General features: G+C 52.8%; 1 protein-coding gene across 1 annotated transcript; it reads left to right on the plus strand.

Annotated features, from left to right (window-relative positions):
* The first annotated feature begins 4,861 nt into the window (after nt 1-4,861).
* IL17RA (interleukin 17 receptor A) lies at nt 4,862-24,127 on the plus strand. The gene is made up of 13 exons (XM_020902064.2): nt 4,862-5,217; nt 13,518-13,542; nt 14,121-14,267; nt 14,959-15,071; nt 16,202-16,328; nt 17,953-18,000; nt 18,144-18,307; nt 18,954-19,037; nt 19,289-19,373; nt 20,041-20,052; nt 20,274-20,375; nt 21,440-21,481; nt 21,997-24,127. Exons 1-13 carry the CDS (start codon nt 5,068-5,070, stop codon nt 23,391-23,393), a joined length of 2,496 nt encoding a protein of 831 aa, XP_020757723.2. The 5' UTR covers nt 4,862-5,067; the 3' UTR covers nt 23,394-24,127.
* The last annotated feature ends 1,376 nt before the right edge of the window (nt 24,128-25,503 follow it).

Here is a 25,503-nt window from a genome sequence, read left to right on the forward strand (position 1 = left end):
GCGGAGTTCTACACCCTCACCACACCTCAGCTTCATGGGAATCCCTTCTGATTCTTCTGATTTATGTTGCCCAACATGACTTCTGTTCCACCATCTACACCCCTCTCCTCTCTTCCTTCAAATTTCAAGGTTCCCTTTTAAAGCCATAATTTTAATCATTATTCCTGGAGGTGGGGACTCCCTGCACAGGGAACCCCAATCCAAGAGGGCAGAGCATTTAATTCCTTTCCCGAGCTCACCACATGCCCCACCCTCGCTCCCTGGGCTCTGCCCTGACTCTCTCTGACCTCAAGCAGGGATGGACTCTCTGAGAGCCTCAGTTTACTTAACATTAAGTGGAAAGATTAGACTAAATCTGTGCCGTGGTTTCACTGGGGCAATTGTTTGATTTGGTTTTGTAATCACCAAAACTCCTTCAAGATTCTGATGAAATCTATCCAGGGAAAAGTACACTCATAAATAAACATTTTGCAAATCATCTCCAAGAGTTTACAAACTTTGCAGAGCCTACCCACAGTCTTCACCCTAGCAAAGTAATGCTCAAAATTCTCCAAGCTACGTAGGCTTCAACAGTACATGAATCAAGAACTTTCAGATGTTCAAGCTAGATTTAGAAAAGACAGAGAAACCAGAGATCAAACTGCCAACATTCGTTGGATCATAGAAAAAGCAAGAAAATTCCAGAAAAACATCTACTTCTGCTTCATTGACTATGCTAAAGCCTTTGACTGTGTGGATCACAACAAACTGTGAGAAATTCTCCAAGAGATAGGAATACCAGACAACCTTACCTGCCTCCTGAGAAACCTGTATGCAGGACAAGAAGTAACAGAATCAGACAGGGAACAAAGGACTGGTTCCAAATAGGGAAAGGAGCACGTCAAGGCTGTATATTGTCACCCTACTTATTTAACTTATATTCAGAGTATATCATGAGAAACGCTGGGCTGGGGGAAGCAGAAGCTGGAATCAAGATTGCTGGAAGAAATATCAATAACCTCGGATATGCAGATGCCACCACCCTTATGGCAGAAAGCGAAGAACTAAAGAGCCTCCTGATGAAAGTTAAAGAGGAGAGTGAAAAAGCTGGCCTAAAACTCAACATTCAGAAAACAAAGATCATGGCATCCAGTCCTATCACTTCATGGCAAATAGATGGAGAAACAATGGAAACAGTAAGAGACTTTATTTTCTTGGGCTCTAAAATCACTGCAGATGGTGACTGCAGCCATGAAATTAAAAGACGCTTGCTCCTTGGAAGAAAAGCTATGACCAACCTAGACAGCATATTAAAAAGCAGAGACATTACTCTGCCAAGAAAGGTCCATCTGGTCAAAGCTATGGCTTTTCCAGCAGTCATATATGGATGTGAGAGTTGGACTATGAAGAAAGCTGAGCGCCGAAGAATGGATGTTGTTGAACTGTGGTGTTGGAAAAGACTCTTGAGAGTCCCTTGGACTGCAAGGAGATCCAACCAGTCCATCCTAAAGGAAATCAGTACTGAATATTCATTGGAAGGACTAATGCTGAAGCTAAAACTCCAATACTTTGGCCACCTGGTGCAAAGAACAAACTCATTGGAAAAGACCCTGATGCTGGGAAAGATTGAAGGCAGGAAGAGAAGGGGATGACAGAGGATGAGATGCTTGGATGGCATCACCAACTTGATGGACATTAGTTTGAACAAACTCCAGGAGTTGGTGATGGACAGGGAAGCCTGGAGTGCTGCAGTCCATGGGGTGGCAAAGAGTCAGACACAACTGAGCGACTGAACTGACTGACCCACAGACTTCAGTTTAATAATCCCTGTGGCTAACTGCCTTTTATTTCTTTTCAATAGCTCTCTCTGGCTCTAATTTTAATTCCTCTTAAAAATACAAACAGGAAAGTAGCAATTTTCATCCCTGCTGAAAACATACCTCCAAGGAAAAAATAGTGGAGGACAAGGGAGCCTGGAGTGCCAAAGTCCATGGGGTCACAGAGAGTCGGACACAACTGAGCGACTGAACAACAACCAAGAATGGTTCTGACATTCCTTGCCACATTCTGATGAGCAGGATTCTAGAAAATCCCTGAGCTAAGAAGATGAGTGATTTAGGCTAGGAAGCCCCATGCATCTGTTCATTCGCCTCTCAGAACTGAAAGCTATTATCTGTAGAATTTGACAGGCCTCTCCCCTCATGTAATCTTTCTCCATCTTTCAATTTGTTTCATAAAATGTGACCCATATATTTAGCTTCTGTCTTGTGTGGCTCAGATGGTAAAGAATCTGCCTGCAATGCAGGAGACCTGGGTTCAATCCCTGGATCAGGAAGATCCCCCTGGAGAAGGAAACAGCAATCCCCTCCAGTGTTCTTGCCTGGAGAATTCCATGGAGAGAGGAGCCTGGTGGGCTACAGTCCATGGGGTCTCAAAGAGTCAGACATGACTGAGCAAGTAACACTTTCACTTTCACTTCAAATTCAGTTGGAGTTGTTGTGCTGAATTTAAACAGCTATGTTGTAAACAAAATCATTTTTAAATCTTTTTCTATCAGAACAATTAAATTGGGTCAAGTGGGAAGTGTATGGAAACATCATCGTAAACTCTTTAAAAAGTACAACATTTTCTAGCTGTATCACTGAAACTGATCCACAGGAAAATCACTCATTTAGACTCAGGGAACAATTCAGTAACACAGACCTAAGCAATAAAAGAATCATTTTTCCTGCAAAGGTGGATTTATTCAGGAATAGCAAAGGAAATGGAATTCAGAAGAAGCAAGCTATATAGCAAAAAGCCATGGGCTTTTTCTTTTACAAAGAAAAAGGAGGAAGTTGGGACGGGTGGTCTTGAATGGAAGTCTTTTGGAGAAAAGTGAGAGTTCAAGGTCTCCCTGGCTGGGTTCTGTTGGCTGAGTTGCCAGGGTGGTTTCTTTAAATAAAATGTGTATTTATTTATTTTTGACTGTGCTGGGTTTTTGTTGCTGCATGGGCTTTTCTTTGGTTGGGGTGAGCGGGGGGCTACTCTTCACTGCAGTGTGCAGGCTTCTCATTGCAGTGGCTTGTTTTGTGGAGCATGGGCTCTGGGACAGGCAGGCTTGGGTAATTGTGGCACGTGGGCTCAGCAGTTGCAGCTCCCAGGCTCTAGAACACAAGCTCAGTAGTTATGGCGCACAGGCTCAGCTGCCCCGAGGCATGTAGGATCTCCCTGGATCAAGGATCGGAACCCGTGTTCCCTGTACTGGCAGGTGGATTCTTTACCACTGAGCCTCCAGGGAAGCCCCAGGTGATTTCTTGTAGGGGATGCAATGCACATTTTCTCCGGTGTGGGCTATGATAGATAATTCTTTCCTGTAAGTGACCTGGAGGACATGACTGAAGTGACTTAGCACAGCACACAGCACATGACGGAGACATAGGTAGAGAACAGGCCTGTGGACACAGCAGGGTCGGGGGGAAGGTGAGAAGTAGCACTATATCATATACACTACCGTATGCAAAATAGATAGCTAGTGGGAAGATGCTGCATAGCACAGGGAGCTCAGTCTGGTGTCTGTGACCACCAAGAGGGGTGGGAGGGAGGCTCAGATGTCTATCTATGGCTAATCCACACTGCCATATGGCAGAAACCAACACAACATTGTAAATCCTCCAATTAAAAATCATTTTTTTAAAGTGCTGTCCTTGCATTATTTTGACCATTTACTCCTGATCATTGTCACTGTGAAACGATGGCCTCCTGGCTGTTGACCAGTCCTTTCTCAGCTCCTGGCTGTCCCAGTCTCTCCACAGGCAGCTCACGGGCAACCCAGAAAGGGCTGAACAACCCCAAGTCCCGGTCTTTCATAGCCTAACCTTGTCAGTGACATCCTATTTTTTTTGGCTCACCCTATTTTATTCTGTTGTTGAGAACAGGTCACTGGGCCCAGCACACACTCAATGCGGGGAGGCACGGCAGGTGCAAACACCAGAAGGTGGGATGAGGGGGGGGCATCTTGGAAGCTGCCCACAGACATGAAATTTTAGTGATTATATCCTCTATATCTATTTACACTTAGGATGAAAATTTTCCAGAGTCATATTAAAAAATGTATGGGAGGATGGATAGTTTTCCAAAATTCTTCTTAAATAAACAAGTAAAAGGTTTGGAGACCACGGAGCTCGAGGCCTAAAGCAGCTATGTCCTGTCGCCAGTGGGGGCTCAGATGGTCGCCAGGGATCCGCCAGCAGCTGGCAAAGGGCCAGTGCCTTGGACCAGGAGAAGATCCACCGCCTCAGACCTGGAGGTCTATCTACAGTCGGTGGGATCTGGCTGGGGGTTGTCCGAGGCCAGCAGAGGCGTTCAGGGTTGTGAGGAAAGGCAATGTGGACGACGGTTGTCTCGGGATGAAGGAAGGACACCTTCTGCGGACTCTCAGCAGCAGACTTGGAGCGGGTCTCTGGCGAACACGCGGGCTCAGCGCATCGCTGCGGACACAGGAGGCCAAGGGCCCCCACCTGGTCTGGGAACCCCGTGCAGTCAGAGCGCGGAGCGGTCCCGGCCTGGAGAAGGGGGAGGAAAGCCAGGAAAGCAATCCAGGGAGAAGGTGCGGATACAGAGAGAGGGAACTGAGAAAAAACTTCCTCTGACGGAGAAGAAGAAGAGTAAGACCGGAGGCGAGAGCAAGGGGCAGGTATTAAAATAGTTTTACGGCCTGACGATAAGAGCGGAGATGGAATATGAGTCGGACGAGCTGGAGCGCAGGCGACGCTGGACGAGGGTTCAGGGAGCAGGCGGGGCGGGAGAAGCGCGGGGAGGATCCAGGGAGGAGCGCAAGGAGGAGCCGGGGAGGAGCGCGGGGCGGAGCGCGGGGAGGAGCGCGAGGCGGAGCCCGGGAGGAGGGCGCACCTGGGACGCACGTCGGGGAGGGACACGCGGAAGGACTGTCCCGGCCGAGACCTCCCCTCTGCGAGGCCCGCCCCGGTCAGGGCTGGAAGCCGGAAGCAGGCGTGGGAGAACGACTCGGATCTCAGCCGAGGGGATCCCGGGGCGCGCCCTCGTTGCGCCCCCAGTCCGGGCGCGAGCCCTCCACTAAGGGCCGGGACCATGGGGGCTCCGCGCCTCCTGCCGCGCGTGTTCCCCGGGTCCCCGCCGGGGCCGTCGCTCCTACTCTTCCTCCTGCTCCTGCGCCCGCCGGGCCTCGGTCTCGCCTCCCCGAGGCTCTTGGACCACCCGGCGCCTGTATGTTCCCAGGAGGTGAGATCGGACGCGTCCCGGGGCCGGGGGGTGGGTGGGGGGGCGGTTAGGGGTAGCCGAGGATGCTGTCGGTGCAGGGGCCGGGGCCGGAGTCGCGGGGTTTCGGGGGTTCCGAGGCTTGGGCACAAGAGCGGGCCTCCCTGGGCAGGACACGCGGAGCGTCAGGAGTTGCGGTGCGAGTCAGGGAAGAGACGGAGTTTGCTGGGAAAGATCGCTCAGCGCGGGTTGCACAACCTGGGCAGGAGTCCCGGCGGAGCTCCAAACTCGGGGAAGGACTTGGGGGAGGCGCGCCGGCCGGAGGCAGGGCCTGAGGAGGGCGAGGCGGGACCGGACCCGGTGCCAACCCCGGGAGTCCACCCCTCCTCCCCCCGAGCCGGCGCCCAGGGTACCCCGCGGCCGCAGCGTCTGGCGCACGAGCCCGGGGTCTGCGGAGCAGCTTCCGGGGAGAGTTGTAAGGGCAGCCCGATGACCCCTCCGGGCGAGCGCTGGGCACCGCGCGGACCTTCCGGAGGGCGCCCCCTCCGGCCCCCACCGCCCGCCCGCGTCTAGAGTCCCGCGGGGCTGTAGGCACCCGTCAGTTGCCCGCTGTGCCCACAGGAAGCGACTCGCCCACGCCCACCGCCGGGTAGTGGCCTTAGGGTGGAGGCCCGTCTTAAGGGAAAAGAGACAGATGGTACTGGCCGCGCGCTGCCCTCTCCCGCCGCTCCTCGGCCCCCTCCCCTTCACCTCTGACCCTAAGAAATGACATTCCTTATCTGAGTCAGAGGATGTGGAACAACCAAAGGGGTATTTCTCCCTATCTAATGTTGCAGAGGATTCATAAGAGGGTGAAAGGTCAATGACTGTTTAGCAGAATCTCTCTTTTTAAAAAACAAAACAAAACATGAATGATGTTGGGAAAGGTCCTTGTGACCCCCTACTCCTGGGCAGAGCAGGGGACCCGCTCAGCAGGTCCTACTCAGGGACTCTGCTGTCTGGGACTCAGTTCATTTTTAGATGGCCTTTTGCTGGCCGCCTGCAAAATACAAGGTCCTGAAACAACAAAGGCACACCCGCTGATAACCGGATGTTGGGGCAGTAAATCACAGAAGTCAGCCTGGAGCAGGAGCCTCTGTCAGCCAGGAGCGATGGAGTTCCAGGGAACAGTGCCCTTCCTGCAGAGAGGGCACTGGGGCAGCCCTCCAAGAAAGAGTCTGGAGCATTCCAAGAGGGGGAAAGCGCTGAGCCAAGGCCTGAGGGTGGGCAGGATGAAGAGTGGGAGGTCTGTGTGGCAGGAAAGTGGGAGAAGCAGCTACAAATTAGGGAGGGTCTCCGCTGAGCTGGGCTGAAAGGGCTTGGCCTCAGTTGCTCACTGGAAAAGGGGCTTGGCTTGATGTGGGGGAGGGGGCTGGAGAGGGACCCTGGGCAGTTTGCCTACACCTGCCAGGCTCTGCCTTCCCTCTGCCTCCTGTACACCTGGCCAGAGAACAGGAACCCACTGCCAGCTGGCTCCCCTGAAAAGAGAGGGGTTAGGCCCCCCAGATTTCTGTCCCTCCACTGGCGCTTCCATGGATGGAGCACCACTTAGTGGCTTGACCTCAGAGGACCTGGCTTCGCAGCCTGACTTCACCACCTACAGCCCACTGCCATAAGCACAGGCCGTGGGGGCTGACAGATGTTTGCGGACTGAAAAGAGGAAGGGGAGGGTGAGCAGGTGAATGACAGCCAGCTCTGCCCAAGAGGCAGCGATGGGTGGAGAGACCAAAAGCTGGTGCCAGCTGCTCGGAGTTAGCCAGGGAGCTGGTGCTCCTCAGCAAAAGAAGCCCGCCCGCCACAACCTGAGAAGAGCCCCCTGCTCGCCACGACTGGAGAAAGCCAGCTCATAGCAACAAAGACCCAGCACAGCCAAAAATAAATAAATTTAAAAATTTTAATATGTATTTTTTTTTAAGTGGTGAGGGGGTGATGGTACCTACCTCATAGAACTGTTGTAGATTCAATGAGATCTCCATACAAAGTGCTATTGATGCCTGGCCCAGGAGAGCTCAGGGAACACTGGCCACTACCACCTACCACCGTCTTCATCATCGTGGGCGTCCCCTTCTGGGTTTCTGCAGGAGGTCTGACGTGGTGCTGTCCATAAGCTCATAAACAGTGTTCTGGTCCTGTTGTTGTTCCATCGCTCAGTCGTGTCCAACTCTCTGCAACCCCACGGACTGCAGCACACCAGGCTTCCCTGTCCTTCACTATTCCCCGGAGCTTACTCAAACTCATGTCCATTGAGTCGGTGATGCCACCCAACCATCTTACCTTCTGTCTTCCCCTTCTCCTGCCCTCACTCTTTTCCAGCATCAGGGTGTTTTCCAGTGAGTCAGCTCTTCACATCAGGTGGCCAAAGTATTGGAGCTTCAGCTTCCAATGAGTATTCAGGACTGATTTATTTTAGGATTGACTGGTTGGATCTCCTTGCAGTCCAAGGGACTCTTGAGAGTCTTCTCCAACAACACAATTGGAGAAACATCCATTCTTTTTTTTTTTTTTTTTAATTTTTATTAGTTGGAGGCTAATTACTTTACATCATTACAGTAGTTTTTGTTATACATTGATATGAATTAGCCATGGATTTACATGTATTCCCCATCCCAGTCCCCCCTCCCACCTCCCTCTCCACCCGATCCCTCTGGGTCTTCCCAGTGCACCAGGCCCGAGCACTTGTCTCATGTACCCAACCTGAGCTGGTTATCCGTTTCACCCTAGATAATATACATGTTTCAATGCTGTTCTCCTGAAACATCCCACCCTCTCCTTCTCCCAGAGTCCACAAGTCTGTTCCATACATCTGAGTCTCTTTTTCTGTTTTGCATATAGGGTTATCGTTACCATCTTTCTAAAGTCCATATATATGTATTAGTATACTGTAATGGTCTTTATCTTTCTGGCTTACTTCGCTCTGTATAATGGGCTCCAGTTTCATCCATCTCATTAGAACTGATTCAAATGAATTCTTTTTAATGGCTGAGTAGTATTCCATGGTGTATATGTACCACAGCTTCCTCATCCATTCGTCTGCTGATGGGCATCTGGGTTGCTTCCATGTCCTGGCTATTATAAACAGTGCTGCGATGAACATTGGGGTGCATGTGGCTCTTTCAGATCTGGTTTCCTTGGTGTGTATGCCCAGAAGTGGGATTGCTGGGTCATATGGCAGTTCTATTTCCAGCTTTTTAAGAAATCTCCACACTGTTTTCCATAGTGGCTGTACTAATTTGCATTCTCACCAACAGTGTAAGAGGGTTCCCTTTTCTCCACACCCTCTCCAGCATTTATTGCTTGTAGACTTTTGGATAGCAGCCATCCTGACTGGCGTGTAATGGTACCTCATTGTGGTTTTGATTTGCATTTCTCTGATAATGAGTGATGTTGAGCATCTTTTCATGTGTTTGTTAGCCATCTGTATGTCTTCCTTGGAGAAATGTCTGTTGAGTTCTTTGGCCCATTTTTTGATTTGGTCATTTATTTTTCTGGAGTTGAGCTGGAGGAGTTGCTTGTATATTTTTGAGATTAATCCTTTGTCTGTTGCTTCATTTGCTATTATTTTCTCCCAATCTGAGGGCTGTCTTTTCACCTTGCTTATAGTTTCCTTTGTTGTGCAAAAGCTTTTAAGTTTCATTTATCCCAGGAATGCAAGGATTCTTTAATATCCACAAATCAATCAATGTAATACACCACATTAACAAATTGAAAGATAAAAACCATATGATTATCTCAATAGATGCGGAAAAAGCCTTTGACAAAATTCAACATCCATTTATGATTAAAACTCTCCAGAAAGCAGGAATAGAAGGAACATACCTCAACATAATAAAAGCTATATATGACAAACCCACAGCAAGCATCACCCTCAATGGTGAAAAATTGAAAGCATTTCCCCTGAAATCAGGAACAAGACAAGGGTGCCCACTCTCACCACTACTATTCAACATAGTTTTGGAAGTTTTGGCCACAGCAATCAGGGCAGAAAAAGAAGTAAAAGGAATCCAGATAGGAAAAGAAGAACTGAAACTCTCGCTGTTTGCAGATGACATGATCCTCTACATAGAAAACCCTAAAGACTCTACCAGAAAATTACTAGAGCTAATCAACGAATACAGTCAAGTTGCAGGATATAAAATTAACACACAGAAATCTCTTGCATTCCTATACACTAACAATGAGAAAACAGAAAGAGAAATTAAGGAAACAATACCATTCACCATTGCAACAAAAAGAATAAAATACTTAGGAGTATATCTACCTAAAGAAACAAAAGACCTATACATAGAAAACTATAAAACACTGATGAAAGAAATCAAAGAGGACACAAGCAGATGGAGAAATATACCATGTTCATGGATTGGAAGAATCAATGTTGTCAAAATGGCTATACTACCCAAAGTAATCTATAGATTCAATGCAATCCCTATCAAACTACCAACAGTATTTTTCACAGAACTAGAACAAATAACTTCACAATTTGTATGGAAATACAAAAAACCTCGAATAGCCAAAGTAATCCTGAGAAAGAAGAATGGAACTGGAGGAATCAATCTGCCTGACTTCAGACTCTACTACAAAGCCACAGTCATCAAGACAGTATGGTACTGGCACAAAGACAGAAATATAGATCAATGGAACAGAATAGAAAGCCCAGAGATAAGTCCACGAACCTATGGTCACCTTATCTTCGACAAAGGAGGCAAGGATATACAATGGAAAAAAGATAACCTCTTTAACAAGTGGTGCTGGGAAAACTTGTCAACCACCTGTAAAAGAATGAAACTAGAACACTTTCTAACACCATACACAAAAATAAACTCAAAATGGATTAAAGATCTAAATGTAAGACCAGAAACTATAAGACTCCTAGAGGAGAACATAGGCAAAACACTCTCCGACATAAATCACAGCAGGATCCTCTATGACCCACATCCCAGAATTTCAGAAATAAAAGCAAAAATAAACAAATGGGACCTAATGAAACATCCATTCTTAAGCGCTCAGCTTTCTTTACAGTCCAACTCTCATATCTATACATGACAACTGGAAAAACCATAGCTTTGACTAGACGGACCTTTGTCAGCAAAGTAATGTCTCTGCTTTTTAATATGCTGTCTACGTTGGTCATGATCATTTCATGGCTGCAGTCACTATCTGCAGTGTTTTTGGAGCCCAAAAAAATAAAGTCTCTCACTGTTTCCCCATCTATTTGCCATGAAGTGATGGGATCGGATGCCATGATCTTTGTTTTCTGAATGCTGAGCTTTAAGTCAACATTTTCACTCTGTTCTTTCACTTTCATCAAGAGGCTCTTTAGTTCTTCAGTTCAGTTCAGTTCAGTTCAGTTGCTCAGTCGTGTCCGACTCTTTGCAACCCCATGAGTCGCAGCAGGCCAGGCCTCCCTGTCCATCACCGGCTCCTGCAATTTACCCAAACTCATGTCCATCCAGTCAGTGATGCCATCCAGCCATCTCATCCTCTGTTGTCCCTTTCTCCTCCTGCCCCCAATCCTTCCCAGCATCAGGGTCTTTTCCAATGAGTCAACTCTTCGCATGAGCTGGCCAAAGTATTGAAGTTTCAGCTTCAACATCAGTCCTTTCAATGAACACCCAGGACCGATCTCCTTTAGGATGGACTGGTTGGATCTCCTTGCAGTCCAAGGGACTCTCAAGAGTCTTCTCCAACACTACAGTTCAAAAGCATCAATTCTTCAGCACTCAGCTTTCTTCACAGTCCAACTCTCACATCCATACATGACCACTGGAAAAACCATAGCCTTGACTAGGCGGACCTCTGTTGGCAAAGTAATGTCTCTGCTTTTTAATATGCTGTCTAGGTTGGTCATAACTTTCCTTCCAAGGAGTAAGCGTCTTTTAATTTCATGGCTGCAGTCACCATCTGCAGTGATTTTGGAGCCCAAAAAAATAAAGTCTAACACTGTTTTCCACTGTTTCCCCATCTATTTCCCATGAAGTGATGGGACCAGATGCCATAATCTTAGTTTTCTGAATGTTGAGCTTTAAGCCAACTTTTTCACTCTCCTCTTTCACTTTCATCAAGAGGCTTTTTAGTTCCTCTTCACTTTCTGCCATAAGGGTGGTGTCATCTGCATATCTGAGGTTATTGATATTTCTCCCGGCAATCTTGATTCCAGCTTCTGCTTCCTCCAGCCCAGCATTTCCCATGATGTACACTGCATATAAGTTAAATAATCAGGGTGACAATATACAGCCTTGACATACTCCTTTCCCAATTTGGAACCAGTCTGTTGTTCCAAGTCCAGTTCTAACTGTTGTTTCTTGACCTGCATACAGATTTTCAGGAGGTAGGTAAGGGGATCTGATATTCCCACCTCTGAGAATTTTCCAGTTTGTTGTGATCCACACAGTCAAAGGCTTTGGTCTAGTCAATAAAGCAGAATTAGATGTTTTTCTGGAACTCTCTTGCTTTTTCTGTGATCCAGTGAATGTTGGCTATTTGATCTCTGGTTCCTCTGCTTTTTCTAAATCCAGTTTGAACATCTGGAATTTCATGGTTCAGGTACTGTTAAAACCTGGATTGGAGAATTTTGCTAGTGGGTGAGATGAGTGCAATTGGAAATATAGTTAATCATATCATTTCTCTTGAATTGACCCTCTAAATATTCACATATTGTTTCTCCTATTTCTCCTTATTTTTGTTCTGAATTTGGAGAAATTTCCTGAATTGTATAGCCTAGTTTTTCTATGGATTTTTTTTATTTTCAAGGTTTAGTTTTTTATTTTTAACTGAAGGATAATTACTTTACAATCTTGTGTTGGTTTCTGGCAAATATCAACATGAATCATCATTGGTATACAGTGTCCCCTCCCTCTTCAAACTCTCTCCCACCTTCCCCCCAACTCAGTTCAGTTCAGTTCAGTCACTCAGTCATGTCTGACTCTTTGTGACCCCATGAACCGCAGAACACCAGGCCTCCCTGTTCATCACCAACTCCCGCAGTTTACCCAAACTCATGTCCATTGAGTCTGTGATGCCATCCAACCATCTCATCCTCTGTCATCCCCTTCTCCTCCCACCCTCAATCTTTCCCAGAACCAGGGTCTTTTCAAATGAGTCAGCTCTCCGCATCAGGTGGCCAAAGTATTGGAGTTTCAGCTTCAACATCAGTCCGTCCAGTGAACACCCAGGACTTATCTTTAGGATGGACTGGTTGGATCTCCTTGCAGTCCAAGGGACTCTCAAGAGTCTTTTCCAACACCACAGTTCAAAAGCATCCATTCTTCGACACTCAGGTTTCTTTATAGTCCAACTCTCACATCCACACATGACTACTGGATAAACCGTAGCCTGGACTAGATGGACCTTTGTTGACAAAGTAATGTCTCTGCTTTTTAATATGCTGTCTAGGTTAGTCATAACTTTCCTTCCAAGGAGTAAGCGTCTTTTAATTTCATGGCTGCAGTCACCATCTGCAGTGATTTTGGAGCCCAAAAAAATAAAGTCTTCCACTGTTTCCCCATCTATTTCCCATGAAGTGATGGGACCGGATGCCATGATCTTAGTTTTCTGAATGTTGAATTTTAAGCTAACTTTTTCACTCTCCTCTTTCACTTTCATCAAGAGGCTGTTTAGTTCTTCTTCACTTTGAAGGTTAGTTTTTATTTCTGCTTGTTCATTTTTCCATAGTACCCTGTCCCTGTCATATGAATACAGTGTCCTCTCTTATTTCTTTGAGACCGTTGTAATTTTAATTTATTCTGCTCCCAGCATCATCTTATTTTCTCCAAGAGCATTCTTTTAAGTTGAAGATTTTTTTTAACCTATTTTTATACAAATCTGGTACTCGTTGGTTGTCTGAAAATATTCAAGCCTGAGGTTCTAAAAGCTGATTGGATGCCCTGTGGAACAGGGTATGGGGATTAATGCTGGACTTACCATAGGGGTCAGGCTGGTGGTGACCGTGGCCTCCCAGATGTGGAAATCTGGAGGTCTTGTCTCTGGCTTGGCTGCCAGCGTCCTGAGCTCAGGGCAGGAAACGAGGTTCAGATGACGCCCAGCTCCTGAAGCCACTGAGAAAACAGCAGTTCCTTTTGCCATGTGTTGTGCCCACTTCTCGCCCTGCAGCTCCTCAGTTGTCAGAGAGCAAAGTACATGGGAGAATATGGTCCCCCCAGGAGTGGCCCCAAAAGTGAGAGGGAAGGCACGTGCATTTCATTTTTGAGTGTGAGCCCGGGGACACCGAAGCCCGGCTGGCAGATCTGAGTTCTTTCTCAGCTGTAATTACCTGCTTCTCTTTTCCGCAGGGGCTGAACTGCACAGTCAAGAACAGTAAGTCATGGTTTTTCCTTTTCTTGAGTTGCCCTGATGCGGCGCTGACCCCATACTGAGTTGACAAGGGACCCAGTCCCCAGTGGGAGGACCCCTAAGACTCGGGGCTGCTCCTGTCATCAGGGTTTTGAAAGAATTCTCTGGGGCACTGCAATACGACCTGGCGAGTCTGCGGTATGACCCTTTAGCCAGAGCTATCACCCTGCAGTGTGCAATATCTGGGGTGGGATCTTGTTTTGTGTTTTAATTCAAGGAGGAGGTGCACCGTTCAGGAGTCCGTGCTCATTAGGGACCCAACACATAAAAACAGAGCAACTCTTAGAGCTGCCCCCTGTCTCCTGCCCACATCCAACCACTGCTTCATCTCAAAGCCACAGGCGTGCTTTGTCATCTCTCCTGTAATGTCAGAGCTTTGCCATGACCCCCAAAGGGCATCAAGAGAGCTGTGAGCCCAGTTTTGGTCTTAGGGTCACGGCCTGACCGTGAAGGCTCCTGGACCCCGCCAGGCATCCTCTTTTGGCTGCATCTCTGTCCCTTAGAGCCCACAAGCCTCTGATTTCTGCCTCTCCTGCTCCCAGGTACCTGCCTGGACGACAGCTGGATCCATCCTCGGAACCTCACCCCCTCATCCCCCAAAAACGTGCAGACCCAGCTGCGCTTCGCCAGCACGCAGCAAGGACACCTGCTTCCCGTGGTTCACATCGAGTGGACACTGCAGACCGATGGTGAGTGGGCGTTCAGGGTGCTGCCCACCTCTGGGTGGGTCCACAGACTGGGCCTCCCAGCCCTCCCACCAGACTCAGAATTGGGCTCCCGGCCCTGTGCTCAGACATGAGGGCCAGTTCAGAGAAAGGACCCGTCAGTTCAGGCAGTGAGTCCTTTTTCAGAGTTCTAGATGTTAACCCACCATCCTCCACGGAAGGCCTTTCTTCAGCCCCAAATCTTCATCACCCTGGAAAACACATCTGGTCATGAACCATCTGACTGCAGGCTGGCCCTTCTGACAGCACCCCATCCCACCCCAGCCTCTTGGGGGTGGAGCTGTGTGCACTCCTGGGAAAAGTGGGTGACGAGGGTGCCCAGGCCTGTGGATGGCCGGGTGAGTCCCTTGCTGAGGCTCATGCAAGGGGTCCTCAAGGTCGAGGACCCCCCCTCTGACACCCACAGTCAGTGTCCCCAGCAGCCTAGCCACGAATTTGCAAAGCTTTCACTTTTGGCCTGGGGTAAAACATCCTCGTCCCTCTCCAGCGAGGGGTAGCTGCCCAGAGGCAGTGGCTAACCCAGCCCAGAGGAAGCTGGAAGGAGCAGGAAGCAGGGGATAGATGGCACGCATAGCAGACAGGAAATGACCCCCCACTCCCCGGCAGCTAGCCATCCTTGGTCTCACCTGTGCTCCTCTCCTCCCTCGACCTCCAGCCAGCGTCCTCTACCTGGAGGGGGCGGAGCTGTCCATCCTGCAGCTGAACACCAACGAGCGTCTGTGTGTCAGGTTTGAGTTTCTGACCACACTGAGGCATCATTACAAGCGGGTAAGAGTCCCACCAGGGTGGGCGGTGGTGACTGTGGGGAGTGGTGTGCACACACATACCTACATGCACACATGCATGCACCCTGCTCTTCCTCCCAATCTCATGTCACGGCTTGCTGTTGGGAAGGCGGCTTCCTTGGCCGGCGTCTGCCGTCAGCCAGGGTCTCCTCCCGGAGGAGGGGCCCTGCCCAGCGCGGAGCAGCCATGGTTTCCAGCACAGTTTCTGGTCCTTCTACTTCTCAGAGCCAGAATGGGTTCGTGTTTAGCTTGGTCAAAGCACTGATTCCCAGTGTGTAGTCCCAAGCCCGGCAGCAACACCTGGGGATTGCTAGAAATGCAGGTTCCAGGTACCCCCCCCAGACCTCCTGAACCAGAGGCTGGAGTGTTCAAATGGCAGCAATTGGTGGTGACAAGCTGTCCAGTTGATCCTGACGCAGGCTCGTCTCAATTCTGCCGATTTACGACTAAGAAGTGGCCACAGGCAGAGCTCCCACTAACACAAGCAGCAAAGACAGATCCCCTGTCCTGTGTTTAGTGAGGATGAGACCCCCAAACTACTGCCAGGAGGATGGAGAGGACCAGGGACCCAAAGTGGTCCACCAGGGAAGCTGGAGTCAGTGCATCTCAGAAAAAGTTTGAGCGGCAAACTTTTTTGTTTGTTGGCCAGAAAAAGTTTAAGCAACAATGGCGCCGTCAGGCCCAGGGAGTGGACAGGCCCAGGGAGTGGACGGGGGACCTCGTAGCCTCCCACTGTATATTCATGCTCCAGAGACCCTGCTTTCCCTTCCACGGGGCAGAGCCATGTAACAAGTGGTCTTTAGCTGCCCCTGGGTCCCAGCAGCCTGCAGCCCTGGAGTTGGAGAGGACTGATGGGGGAGGGGTACCTTCAACCTCCCCCACATTCTCTTGCCTTTGGCCCTGCTGTCTCCTGATGAGGCCAGAGCCAGGTGTTTTTAAACAGGCAGGAAGACCAGAAGAAACACAGAACAGGGTCACAATGCCTCTGACTTTGGAGCTTGCGCCATGGTTGTTCTCTCCCTGTGTTGATGCATCCTTTAGGGGCAGGTGGAAAGATCTTTGGGCTCAGGTAAGAGCTGTGACCGTTTGACCTCCCCTCCTCCTGTCTCCTAGTGGCGATTTGCCTTCAACCACTTCGTGGTAGAACCCGGAGAGGAGTACGAGGTGACCGTCCACCACCTGCCTAAGCCCATCCCTGACGGGGACCCAAACCACCAATCCAGAAACTTCCTGGTGCCCGGTAAGAGCACCCCCCAGCCTGCCCTTCACCTCTCACTCTGTGGTCAGCCTGTGGAACCCACAGGACAAACAGGTTAAGGACCAGGGCTCCTTGGTGAGGGGCTGCAGCCTCCACTCCCTAAGGTGGAGCATTCTCTGTGGCACCAACTTAGTGTTGGCCCAAGACCCCAGTAGTTTTATGGGAACCGAGTCCTTCATCTGGCATTTCCTGCCCAGAAAGTGTCGGGAAGACAGGCCTGTCCCGAGAGAGCTGTGGCCTCACTCCCCACCCCGTCCCAGCCCTGGCCCCTCACTCTTGCCATGTCCCACCTGCATGTGTCTGGCACCAGCCCCTCTTTCCCTGCTCCCTCCTCCTGGGAGGCTTGCCAGGCTCATCTTCCAAAACAGCATTTGATGCATCTGCACCTCTGGGTGCATCTCTGTCCTCCCTGGAGTCTCTGCCACAGTCCGCCTTTCTCGCTGTCTGGAGCCAAGGGCACCTGAATGCCCAGCCCCTGGAGGACATGGCCTGGGCCTTACACCCACCTGGACAGCCTCCAGACCTTTGTGAATGGCCCTGCATGTGGGAGGCGATTGGGAAATGCTTGCTGAGGCCATCCACATTGCTGGAGCACCCCTTGCACACACAAAACATGCACACACACACACCCATGTATACAAAGAGATGTGCATGTGCATGAAATTCACTCACATACACGCATGCACAGACGTGTGTGTGCGCGCATGTACACACACATGTGCACTCATATTCTGCTCACCCAGCTTTGTTTCCCCTTTTATGTCACTCCCCATTCCTAACATGCCAGCATCTTGACATAGTCGTGACATGATATCACAGTTTCCTTCTATGGTCCCTCCAGCTGGAATGGCATCGCCGGAGGGCAGGGATTTCATCTCACTCCTGGCTATATCTCCCAGGCCTCACACAGCACCTGGCACGTACTAGGGGCTCAATAAGTATTTGTCAAATGAATGACACTCCTGGATCCCCCTCCTAACCCCCATCCCTAAAGTGGACTGACTCAGCCCCTGTCGCTCACAGTGATTCACACCTGTCATGTCTTCTTAAACCAATAAAAATGCTGCAGTCAAGGAAATGGGGGGTGAAGAAGCCATCTCCGGGGGAGCGGTCCTCACAGGGTCCCTGGGTTGGCAGTGCCATGGAATCACCTGGGAACTTGTCAGAAATGCAGCTTCCCAGGCCTACCCAAGACGGGGCTGAACCCACGAATCCCATGAGCATATGTGGAAGTTGGGGAAACGTCACCATTTGCCGAGAGGGACAAAGCCCATCTCCCCTCAAGGGCAGAAGCAGGTCCAGGGAGGGAGCCCCCAGAGAGGGGGAACAGGAGTAGACCAGGACCCCTCAGTCCCAGAGCAAGTCTGGGGAGGGGGCTTCTGCCTGGATCTGGAAGTTTCTGGAGGGATGAGTGGTGAGATGTTCAGGGATGCCCCAGGCCTAGGGCCTCTGACCCATGGCAGCGTCCATTCTGGAGCTCCTCTGAAGGGGCCACCTTTGGATAGGCTCCCAGAAAGCAGACAGTTGTTACCTCTGGCATTGGAGGTTCTGTAAGACGAGCTCTCCAAGGCAGGGGCTAACGGTTGCACTTCTCCCCGGTCCACAGACTGCGATGACCCCAGGATGAAGGACACCACACCATGCGTGAGCTCAGGTAACCGTGGGGGCGACTGTGTGGGAGCTTTACTTGGGTCACACACACATGCACGCAGATACACAAGCATGCGCACATGCAAGCACACTCATCACCCCCCCCCCCCGCCTTGACTCCCGGTCACATTGTGCCCCGTGGGATAGGCAGCCTGTGGGACCCCAACATCACCGTGGAGACCCTCGAGGCCCACCAGCTGCGGCTGAGCTTCACCCCGTGGAACGAGTCCACCAGTTACCAGGTCCTGCTGCATAGCTTCCCGCTCGCAGAGAACCGGAGCTGCTTCCGACATGTCGTCGACCTGCCCGTGGTAACTGCCCTCCCTGCTGCTTTCCTAACCCATCAGCCTGGCCCAGAGCACCCTCTCCATCCTCAAGGGCCAGGCGCTCGGGCTGGGTTTAGAGCATGTGACCTCCTTTCCCCTGTGTGCAGAAGTGAAGCTGGTGTGCAGTTGGAGAGTGGCTGGCGTGAGGTGGGTGTGTGGCTGGTGTGTAGATGATGTGTGGCTGGTGTGTGACTGGCATGTGGCTGGTGTGCAGTTGGAATGTGGCTGGTGTACGGCTGGTGTGTGGCTGCGTGTGGCTGGTGTGCAGTTGCTCTTGCAGCTGACAGGAGCACCCAGCCCTCTGTCCTCCCCTCCCCCATATTCTTCTGGTCCTCTTTCTGCTTTGTTAATTTCATGATTGCAAAGAGGATTTGAAGACTGTACAATGTGGACATGAGGACAAGGGGGGTCAAGGTAGGGAGTAAGACGGAGCCAGGGTGGGGCCGCTGCAGGACACATGCGTCTATCCCTTGATCCCCGGTGGCCCGGGCGTCTGATGTGGTCCTGGGGATGCAGTCCTGGGGACGGCCGCTCCTCCTGGAGCCGGACCTGCAGCCCTTCTCCCCAGGAAGGGGGCCCCCGGGGCGCATGCCAGCCGGGGCCAGGGCCTCACTGTCCCTCCACCCTGCAGCCCGCACAGGAAGCCGTCCAGCAGCGCTGCCACATCACGGTCACCCTGCCGGACTCCAGCTGGTGCTGCCGGCACCATGTGCAGGTAGGGAGCAGGGCAGGCCGAGGTGGGTGAAGGGCAGGTGGGCAGCTGGGGGGTCACGCTGCCCTGGACCCAGCACCGCTGCCGCCTGGGGATTTCCTGCCCAGCCACCAGCCTCGCCCAGGCAAGGTCCTCCACCCCCTCCCACTGACGGGCCACCTGCCTGGCAGCCATGGAGACATCCTGGAGGGGCCGGTGGGTTCTTGGTGGGCCTGTGTCCCCCCAGCCTCTCCTCCCCACGTTCTGCCTCGCAGATCCAGCCCTTCTTCAGCAGCTGCCTCAACGACTGCCTCCGACACTCGGTGTCCGTGCCCTGCCCAGAGGTCCCGCACACCCCAGGTGGGATGCACGGCTGCCAGGGGTCACATGGAAGGAGGGTGGGCACAGGTCAGCAGCTCAAACTGCACCGTGACCCGGTCCAGGGGGGCAAGGGGCAGTTGTCCAGGCCTGTGTCATGTGGCCTTAGAGAGAGACTCCAGATTGGACTCCTCGCTGACTTTCGTTAGCTGTGTGACCTTGGGAAAAGCACTGAGCCTTTCTGATCTTCAATTTCTGTGACTGGAAAATTGGGGACTCTTTATTGTCATAGTTTATAGTTAACACCATGTACTGAGTGAGCAAAGTGCTCTAACATGTCTGCTTTTAGTTCTCACAAACTCTTGAGTCATAGTACTATCTGACTAGTACTGTGTACTAGGTACTACACACTATAGTACTGTGGACTGTGCATTATAGTATAGGTACTGTGTACTAAGTGCTAAGCTCTATGTGCTGGGCACTATGCACTATAGTACTGTGTGCTATGTACTAAGTACTGGGTACTATGCACCATAGAATAGATACTGTGTACTATATAGTACTAAGTATATTTTACTGTGTACTATGTACTGTGCACTAAGTATTACATACTTGGTTCTGGGTACTATATACTATGTACTAAGTGTGTACTATGTACTCTGCACTATGACTACTGACAACTGAAAGTCTATCCCTGTTCTCCTTACAGACGCTGCTGAAGGTAAGGTGGACTCCTTCAAGGCTGAGGTGCATCAGGGGCCACAGAGAGCTCCCTGCCTAGCATGGTGTGGGGTCGGGCTGCACGAGGAGACAGCCCAGGGGAGCAGCCCGGGGTGGGCAGTGGACGGGGCCCCAGGGCTGGCACAGCAGAAAAGACTCCTGAGGTGGGCAGTGGGCAGGGCCCCAGGGTGTCATACCACTCACACCACCCTCCCACCACAGACCACACGCCCCTGTGGGTGTCTGCGTTCATCACAGGCCTCTCCATCCTGCTCGTGGGCTCTGTCATCCTGCTGATCCTCTGCATGACCTGGCGGCTACCAGGTAAGGGTGGGGCTGCAGCCCACCTGGGGTTTCCGGTCTCCCCCTCCTTCTTCCCAGACCCTTCTCCCAGCGCCAGCCCTAAGTCTGTGCTCAGGACCCCGCACCCCCAGCCCTCAGGCTGTTAATAAGTATTAGTCCCCCACCTCGGGCCCACTCTGGCCATGCTCCAAGCAGGAGGGAACATGGATCTCCCGGGTGGGGCTTGGCCTCTCCCTGCCCCTTCCATGACCCTGATCTGGGTGGCTGTTCCCTCTGTGACCACGATTGGTGCAGGGGAAGATCACCAAGCCAGGCGTGAGGCCTGTCGAGAGGGTCCTTCCCCAGAGGGTCCCTGGGAGGGTCCAGCGTCCGGGTCTTTCCAGGGGTCAGGAGGCTGTTCTTGAGCCACACATCTGACCTTTTCCTGAAGCGCCCACTCCTTGGGGCGAGGGAAGGACCTCATGGTTCTCGGAAGCAGCCCAAAGGTGGGGGTTGAAGAAGTCAGGTGCCAAATGCCCTCCTTGGCCTCTGTGTGGCTCCAGGGAGTCAGCCCACACCATGGGGTCCCTCACTGGGTCCAGGAGGGGAGGTCACTTAAGGACATTGGCTCCCCACATCACCTTCAGAATACAAAGATGCCGCAAAGGGTCTGGGGTCACCACTTCCGGAGATGTCTCGGAAGGCATGTGCCTCCTGCAAGGACAGGTCTGGGGGATGGGCTTTCCTTGAAAGGGGAGTCTGCTTGGGGGCGGCCACTCAGGTTGTAACCTCCTAGGCACCATTCTGGGGGCCCCAGCCCAGTCAGTAGTGCTGAATACTTGTGACCCAACTGGTGGGTATGTTGGATGAGCCGGACAGTTAACCCACAGACCCATTTCACAAAGGAAGAAACCGAGCTTCAGAGACATCGGTACCTCCCCCAGGTCACACAGCAGTCGTGGGAGACGCGGTCTCCCCGCTAAGGCCCAGAGCAGCTAGGAGGTGCTCCTCAGCCCCTCCCGTGGTCTGGAGACAGTCTTGTAAAACCTGTGCCACCTGCACGGACACTTCTGGAGCAGTCCTTCTGGCCTTTCCTTTCCTTTCAGGGTTCCGTCAAGGAAAACATGAAGATGGCACCAAAGACACAGGTGGGCACTCCTGGTTTGGGCAGCCTGGCTTTAGGGGGAGGCTGTTCACATTGGCCTGGAGGAGCTCCCGGGTCAGTTCCTGTCCCTCGGGAGATGTCACCTGCTGGGGACCCACCTCTAGCCCCAAACGGAGGGACCTCAAGTAGCAGGGGGGCTGGGCTCAAGGCTAATCCCTGAACAAGAGAGGAAGGTCAGGGCCCCTGGAGAGCAGCTGTGTCCATGCCAGAGATAGGCCTTGGTGTCTTGAAGAAAAGCTAATTCTAACTAATGTGCAGGGTGCAGGCCAGGTAGGAAAGTGAAAGACACTCTTTTCCTTGAAAGCACAGGCTATATTCCAGGCAGCCAGTGCAGCCTGGTAACCGCCTCAGGCATCTTCTGGGGTCTTAGCTGCATTTCTTGGGCTCGGGAGCCAAACTCAGCCTGTTTAATGTCCCCTCACCAGCCGGCCAGGCCTGTGATGTGTGGTCAGCACTGAAACGCCTGAAACCACATCCTGGTTTCCTTATTTCCCCCAGAGATCCTGCCCACCGCCACCAGCCTGAGCCCCCCGCCCCTGAAGCCCAGGAAGGTCTGGATCGTCTACTCTGCAGACCACCCCCTCTACGTGGACGTGGTCCTCAAGTTCGCCCAGTTCCTGCTCACCGTGTGCGGCACCGAAGTGGCCCTGGACCTGCTGGAGGAGCAGGCCATCTCGGAGGTAGGGGTCATGACCTGGGTGGGGCGCCAGAAGCAGGAAGTGGCGGACAGCAACTCCAAGATCGTCGTCCTGTGCTCCCGAGGCACCCGGGCCAAGTGGCAGGCCATGCTTGGCTGGGAGGATGCCGCCGCCGTGCAGCTCCGCTGTGACCGCGGGCAGCCGGCGGGGGACCTGTTCACGGCGGCCATGAACATGATCCTGCCGGACTTCAAGAGGCCGGCCTGCTTCGGCACCTACATCGTCTGCTACTTCAGCGACATCAGCTGCGAGGCGGACGTGCCCGACCTGTTCAACATCACCTCCTGCTATGCGCTCATGGACCGGTTCGAGGAGGTCTACTTCCGCATCCAGGACCTGGAGATGTTCGGGCCGGGCCGCATGCACCGCGTGGGGGCGCTAGCGGCCCAGAACTACCTGCAGAGCCCCAGCGGCCGGCAGCTCTGCGAGGCCGTGCAGCGCTTCCGCCGCTGGCAGGCCCAGCGCCCGGACTGGTTCGAACTGGAGAACCTCCGCTCGGCGGAGGGCCAGGAACTCCAGTCCCTGGACGAGGAGGCCTTCGAGGAGGAGCCGCTGCCCGGAGGAGGGATTGTCCGGCAGGAGCCGCTGGTGCGGGAGCCCACTTCCCAGGACCACCTGCTGGTGGAGCTGCTCCTCGCCGGGGAAGGAGGGGGCGGCGCGGCGCGGCTGGAGCCCCAACCCCGGCCCCCGGGGCAGCCAGCAGCCCCAACGCTCCAGACCATGGTGGTCCCGGTGGACAGGGCCCCTCGGGCTCAGGTAGTGGAGCCCGTCCCACAGGAGGTGGGCAGCGGCGCTGGCCGGCTGGCCCTGGTGGAGGGAGACGAGGCCTGCCCGCTGCTGGGGGGCCAGGGTCCCCTGCGGAACAGCGTCCTCTTCCTCCCCATGGGACGGCTCCCGCCCGCGCAGCAGAGCCCGAGCCTCCAGGATGTGCTCACGCCCCCCGAGGAGGAGCAGCGGCGGTCTGTGCAATCGGACCAGGGCTACATCTCCAGGAGCTCCCCGCAGCCCCCCGACGATGACTACGACGACGACGGGGAGGGCGTTGGGGAGGAGGATGGGGGGCAGCCGCTGTCCCCTCAGGGCCTGGAGAGCCTGCGCAGCCTCCAGCTGCTGCTCTTCTTCCAGGAACTTAGCAAGAACCCTGGCCTTGAGCCGGAGGGGCCGCCATGCGGGACCCTCCCCCAGCCGGGGCGGTGAGTGAGCGCGTGTGTGCACGTGTGGGCTTGCGTATGTGAGGCCGCATCTTTAAAGGTAGCCAGCTTGACTGTTGGAGAAGGAAATGGCAACCCACTCCAGTATTCTTGCCTAGAGAATCGTGTGGACAGCGGAGCCTGGTGGGCTGCCGTCTATGGAGTCGCACAGAGTCGGACACGACTGAAGAGACTTAGCATGCATGCATGCATTGGAGAAGGAAATGGCAACCCACTCCAGTATTCTTGCCTGGAGAATCCCAGGGACAGCGGAGCCTGGTGGGCTGCCATCTATGGGGTCACACAGAGTCAGACACGACTGAAGCAACTTAGCAGCAGCTTGACTGTGTCCCCTTAGCTTTTCTTCAGGTGCCCATGTGGTCACCTTCCATCCCTGAGACCCCATGGCCCATTCCCAGGAGCTAAAGGACAGACTGTCTGCCTTTCCTTCCTTCGGCCTTTGTCTTGGGTCCAGTATAGCCCTGACCACCAAGGAGCTGCTCCTCTAGTGAGAGGGTCGGGGCAGCACGCAGGGTGGGGGCAAGACATGGAGGCAGAAGGGGTGCCGGTGGGGGGTGGAGGGCAGTTGGAATCCTAAGTCTGGGGCAGAGTGTAACCGAGCCTGCTGCTGAAGGTGAGCCCATGGGCCCAACTTGGGGAGGCCTGGGGGCCAGGCTGGGGTTGGGGCATCAGGCCCTGATGCTAAAGGCCGGGGCTTCTTTACCAGGATGCCCCGTTCCCTGCAGAGGAGGCTGTAGATCAGACACACCAGTCATTTTCGGAGAAAGACTGGATAGAAGTGAGTGTCTGAGCCCTGATGACCTCAGCAGGGCCCTCTCCCACTGGCCTTGGTCAGTGGAAGAGCTTCGGCCAAGGATTCTTCCAGGGTTGCGGGCTGAGCCCCTGGGCTATAGCATCCGGGCTCAAGAAGAACAAGAAGCCCTCAGCCCTGTGCACATTGGGGTCGCCCTAGGTTCTCTTTGCCTGAACCTGAGTCCTCCACTGTAGCTCCTGCAAGGAGGAGAGGGTTCTGAAATTCAAGGAGAGATCAGATACCGCGTGTACTCATGTGCGTGTGTGAAAGTGAGCTTATTGATAAAAGAATGAATAAATTTTTAAACTCTGATTAGAGTTCCTGGCTGTCACTTTGAGTCACATGTTACAGAGGTCGGGAGGTTCCTGACTGCAGAGGCATTTCTCGTGGTGAGGTTGTGCCTGGTAGCAGCAGCTGTTGAGGCCCAGGTCCTGGACAGTGCAAGGTCCACACCAGCCCCGCACAGCAAACGGACCAGGCATGGGCGTGCTACAGGCTGACGTCCATTCCGCCCCCCCCCCCCCACATCCCTTGGTTGACACCTGGTCCCCAGTGTGTGATGGTGTTGGGGAGGGCTTCTGGGAGGAGGGAGGAGGGTCGTGGGGTGGGGTCCCATGGATGGGATAAGTGCCCTTGTAGGAAATGCTACAGAACACTGTCCCCTGCTGTCATGCAAGGACACTGTGAGACGGCCGTCTGTGAATCTGGAATCTGTTGGCACCCTGATCTTGGACTTCCAGCCCTGGTCTGTTTCTGCTATTGATAGTCTGCACAGTCTCGGGTGTTCCATTCTAGCAGCCAAGCGGACAAAGTCAGAGGAGCTGAGCCCTCCCAGCCTCCAGCCTCCCGGGTGCCATCCCCTGATGATGTTGGGTGGGCGTCGCTGGGTACAGATGTCCACGCAGCTTTCCAGGACAGTCCCCCTACTTCCAATCATCTCGTGCTCAACGTGCAGAGTGTGGATTCTGTGGCTAGAGCCAGGCGGTGCCTGCGGCAGGGTGTCCCAGCCCTATGGTCCCAGGCCTGGTCTTGGGAGACACTCTCCACCTGGACCACCTTCCCCACAGACCTCAGACTCCTGCTGTGCTGGCCCCTGAGGCCAGACGACCCAGCTGTCACTGTCCACCAGGTCCCTTTCTCGCCATAGCTGCCCTTTTTTTCCTCACGGCTTCACTGAGACGCAATTCACAGCTCACACAGTTCACCACAGACCCTGTACAAGTCAAGGCTTTGGGGAGTTCAGAGTTCAGCAACCTTCAGCATAGTCAATTTTGGAACATTTTTTCTTCCTCCCCAAAGAAAC

The sequence above is a fragment of the Odocoileus virginianus genome, chromosome 23, assembly GCF_023699985.2.
Source record: "Odocoileus virginianus isolate 20LAN1187 ecotype Illinois chromosome 23, Ovbor_1.2, whole genome shotgun sequence".
Classification (NCBI taxonomy): domain Eukaryota; kingdom Metazoa; phylum Chordata; class Mammalia; order Artiodactyla; family Cervidae; genus Odocoileus; species Odocoileus virginianus.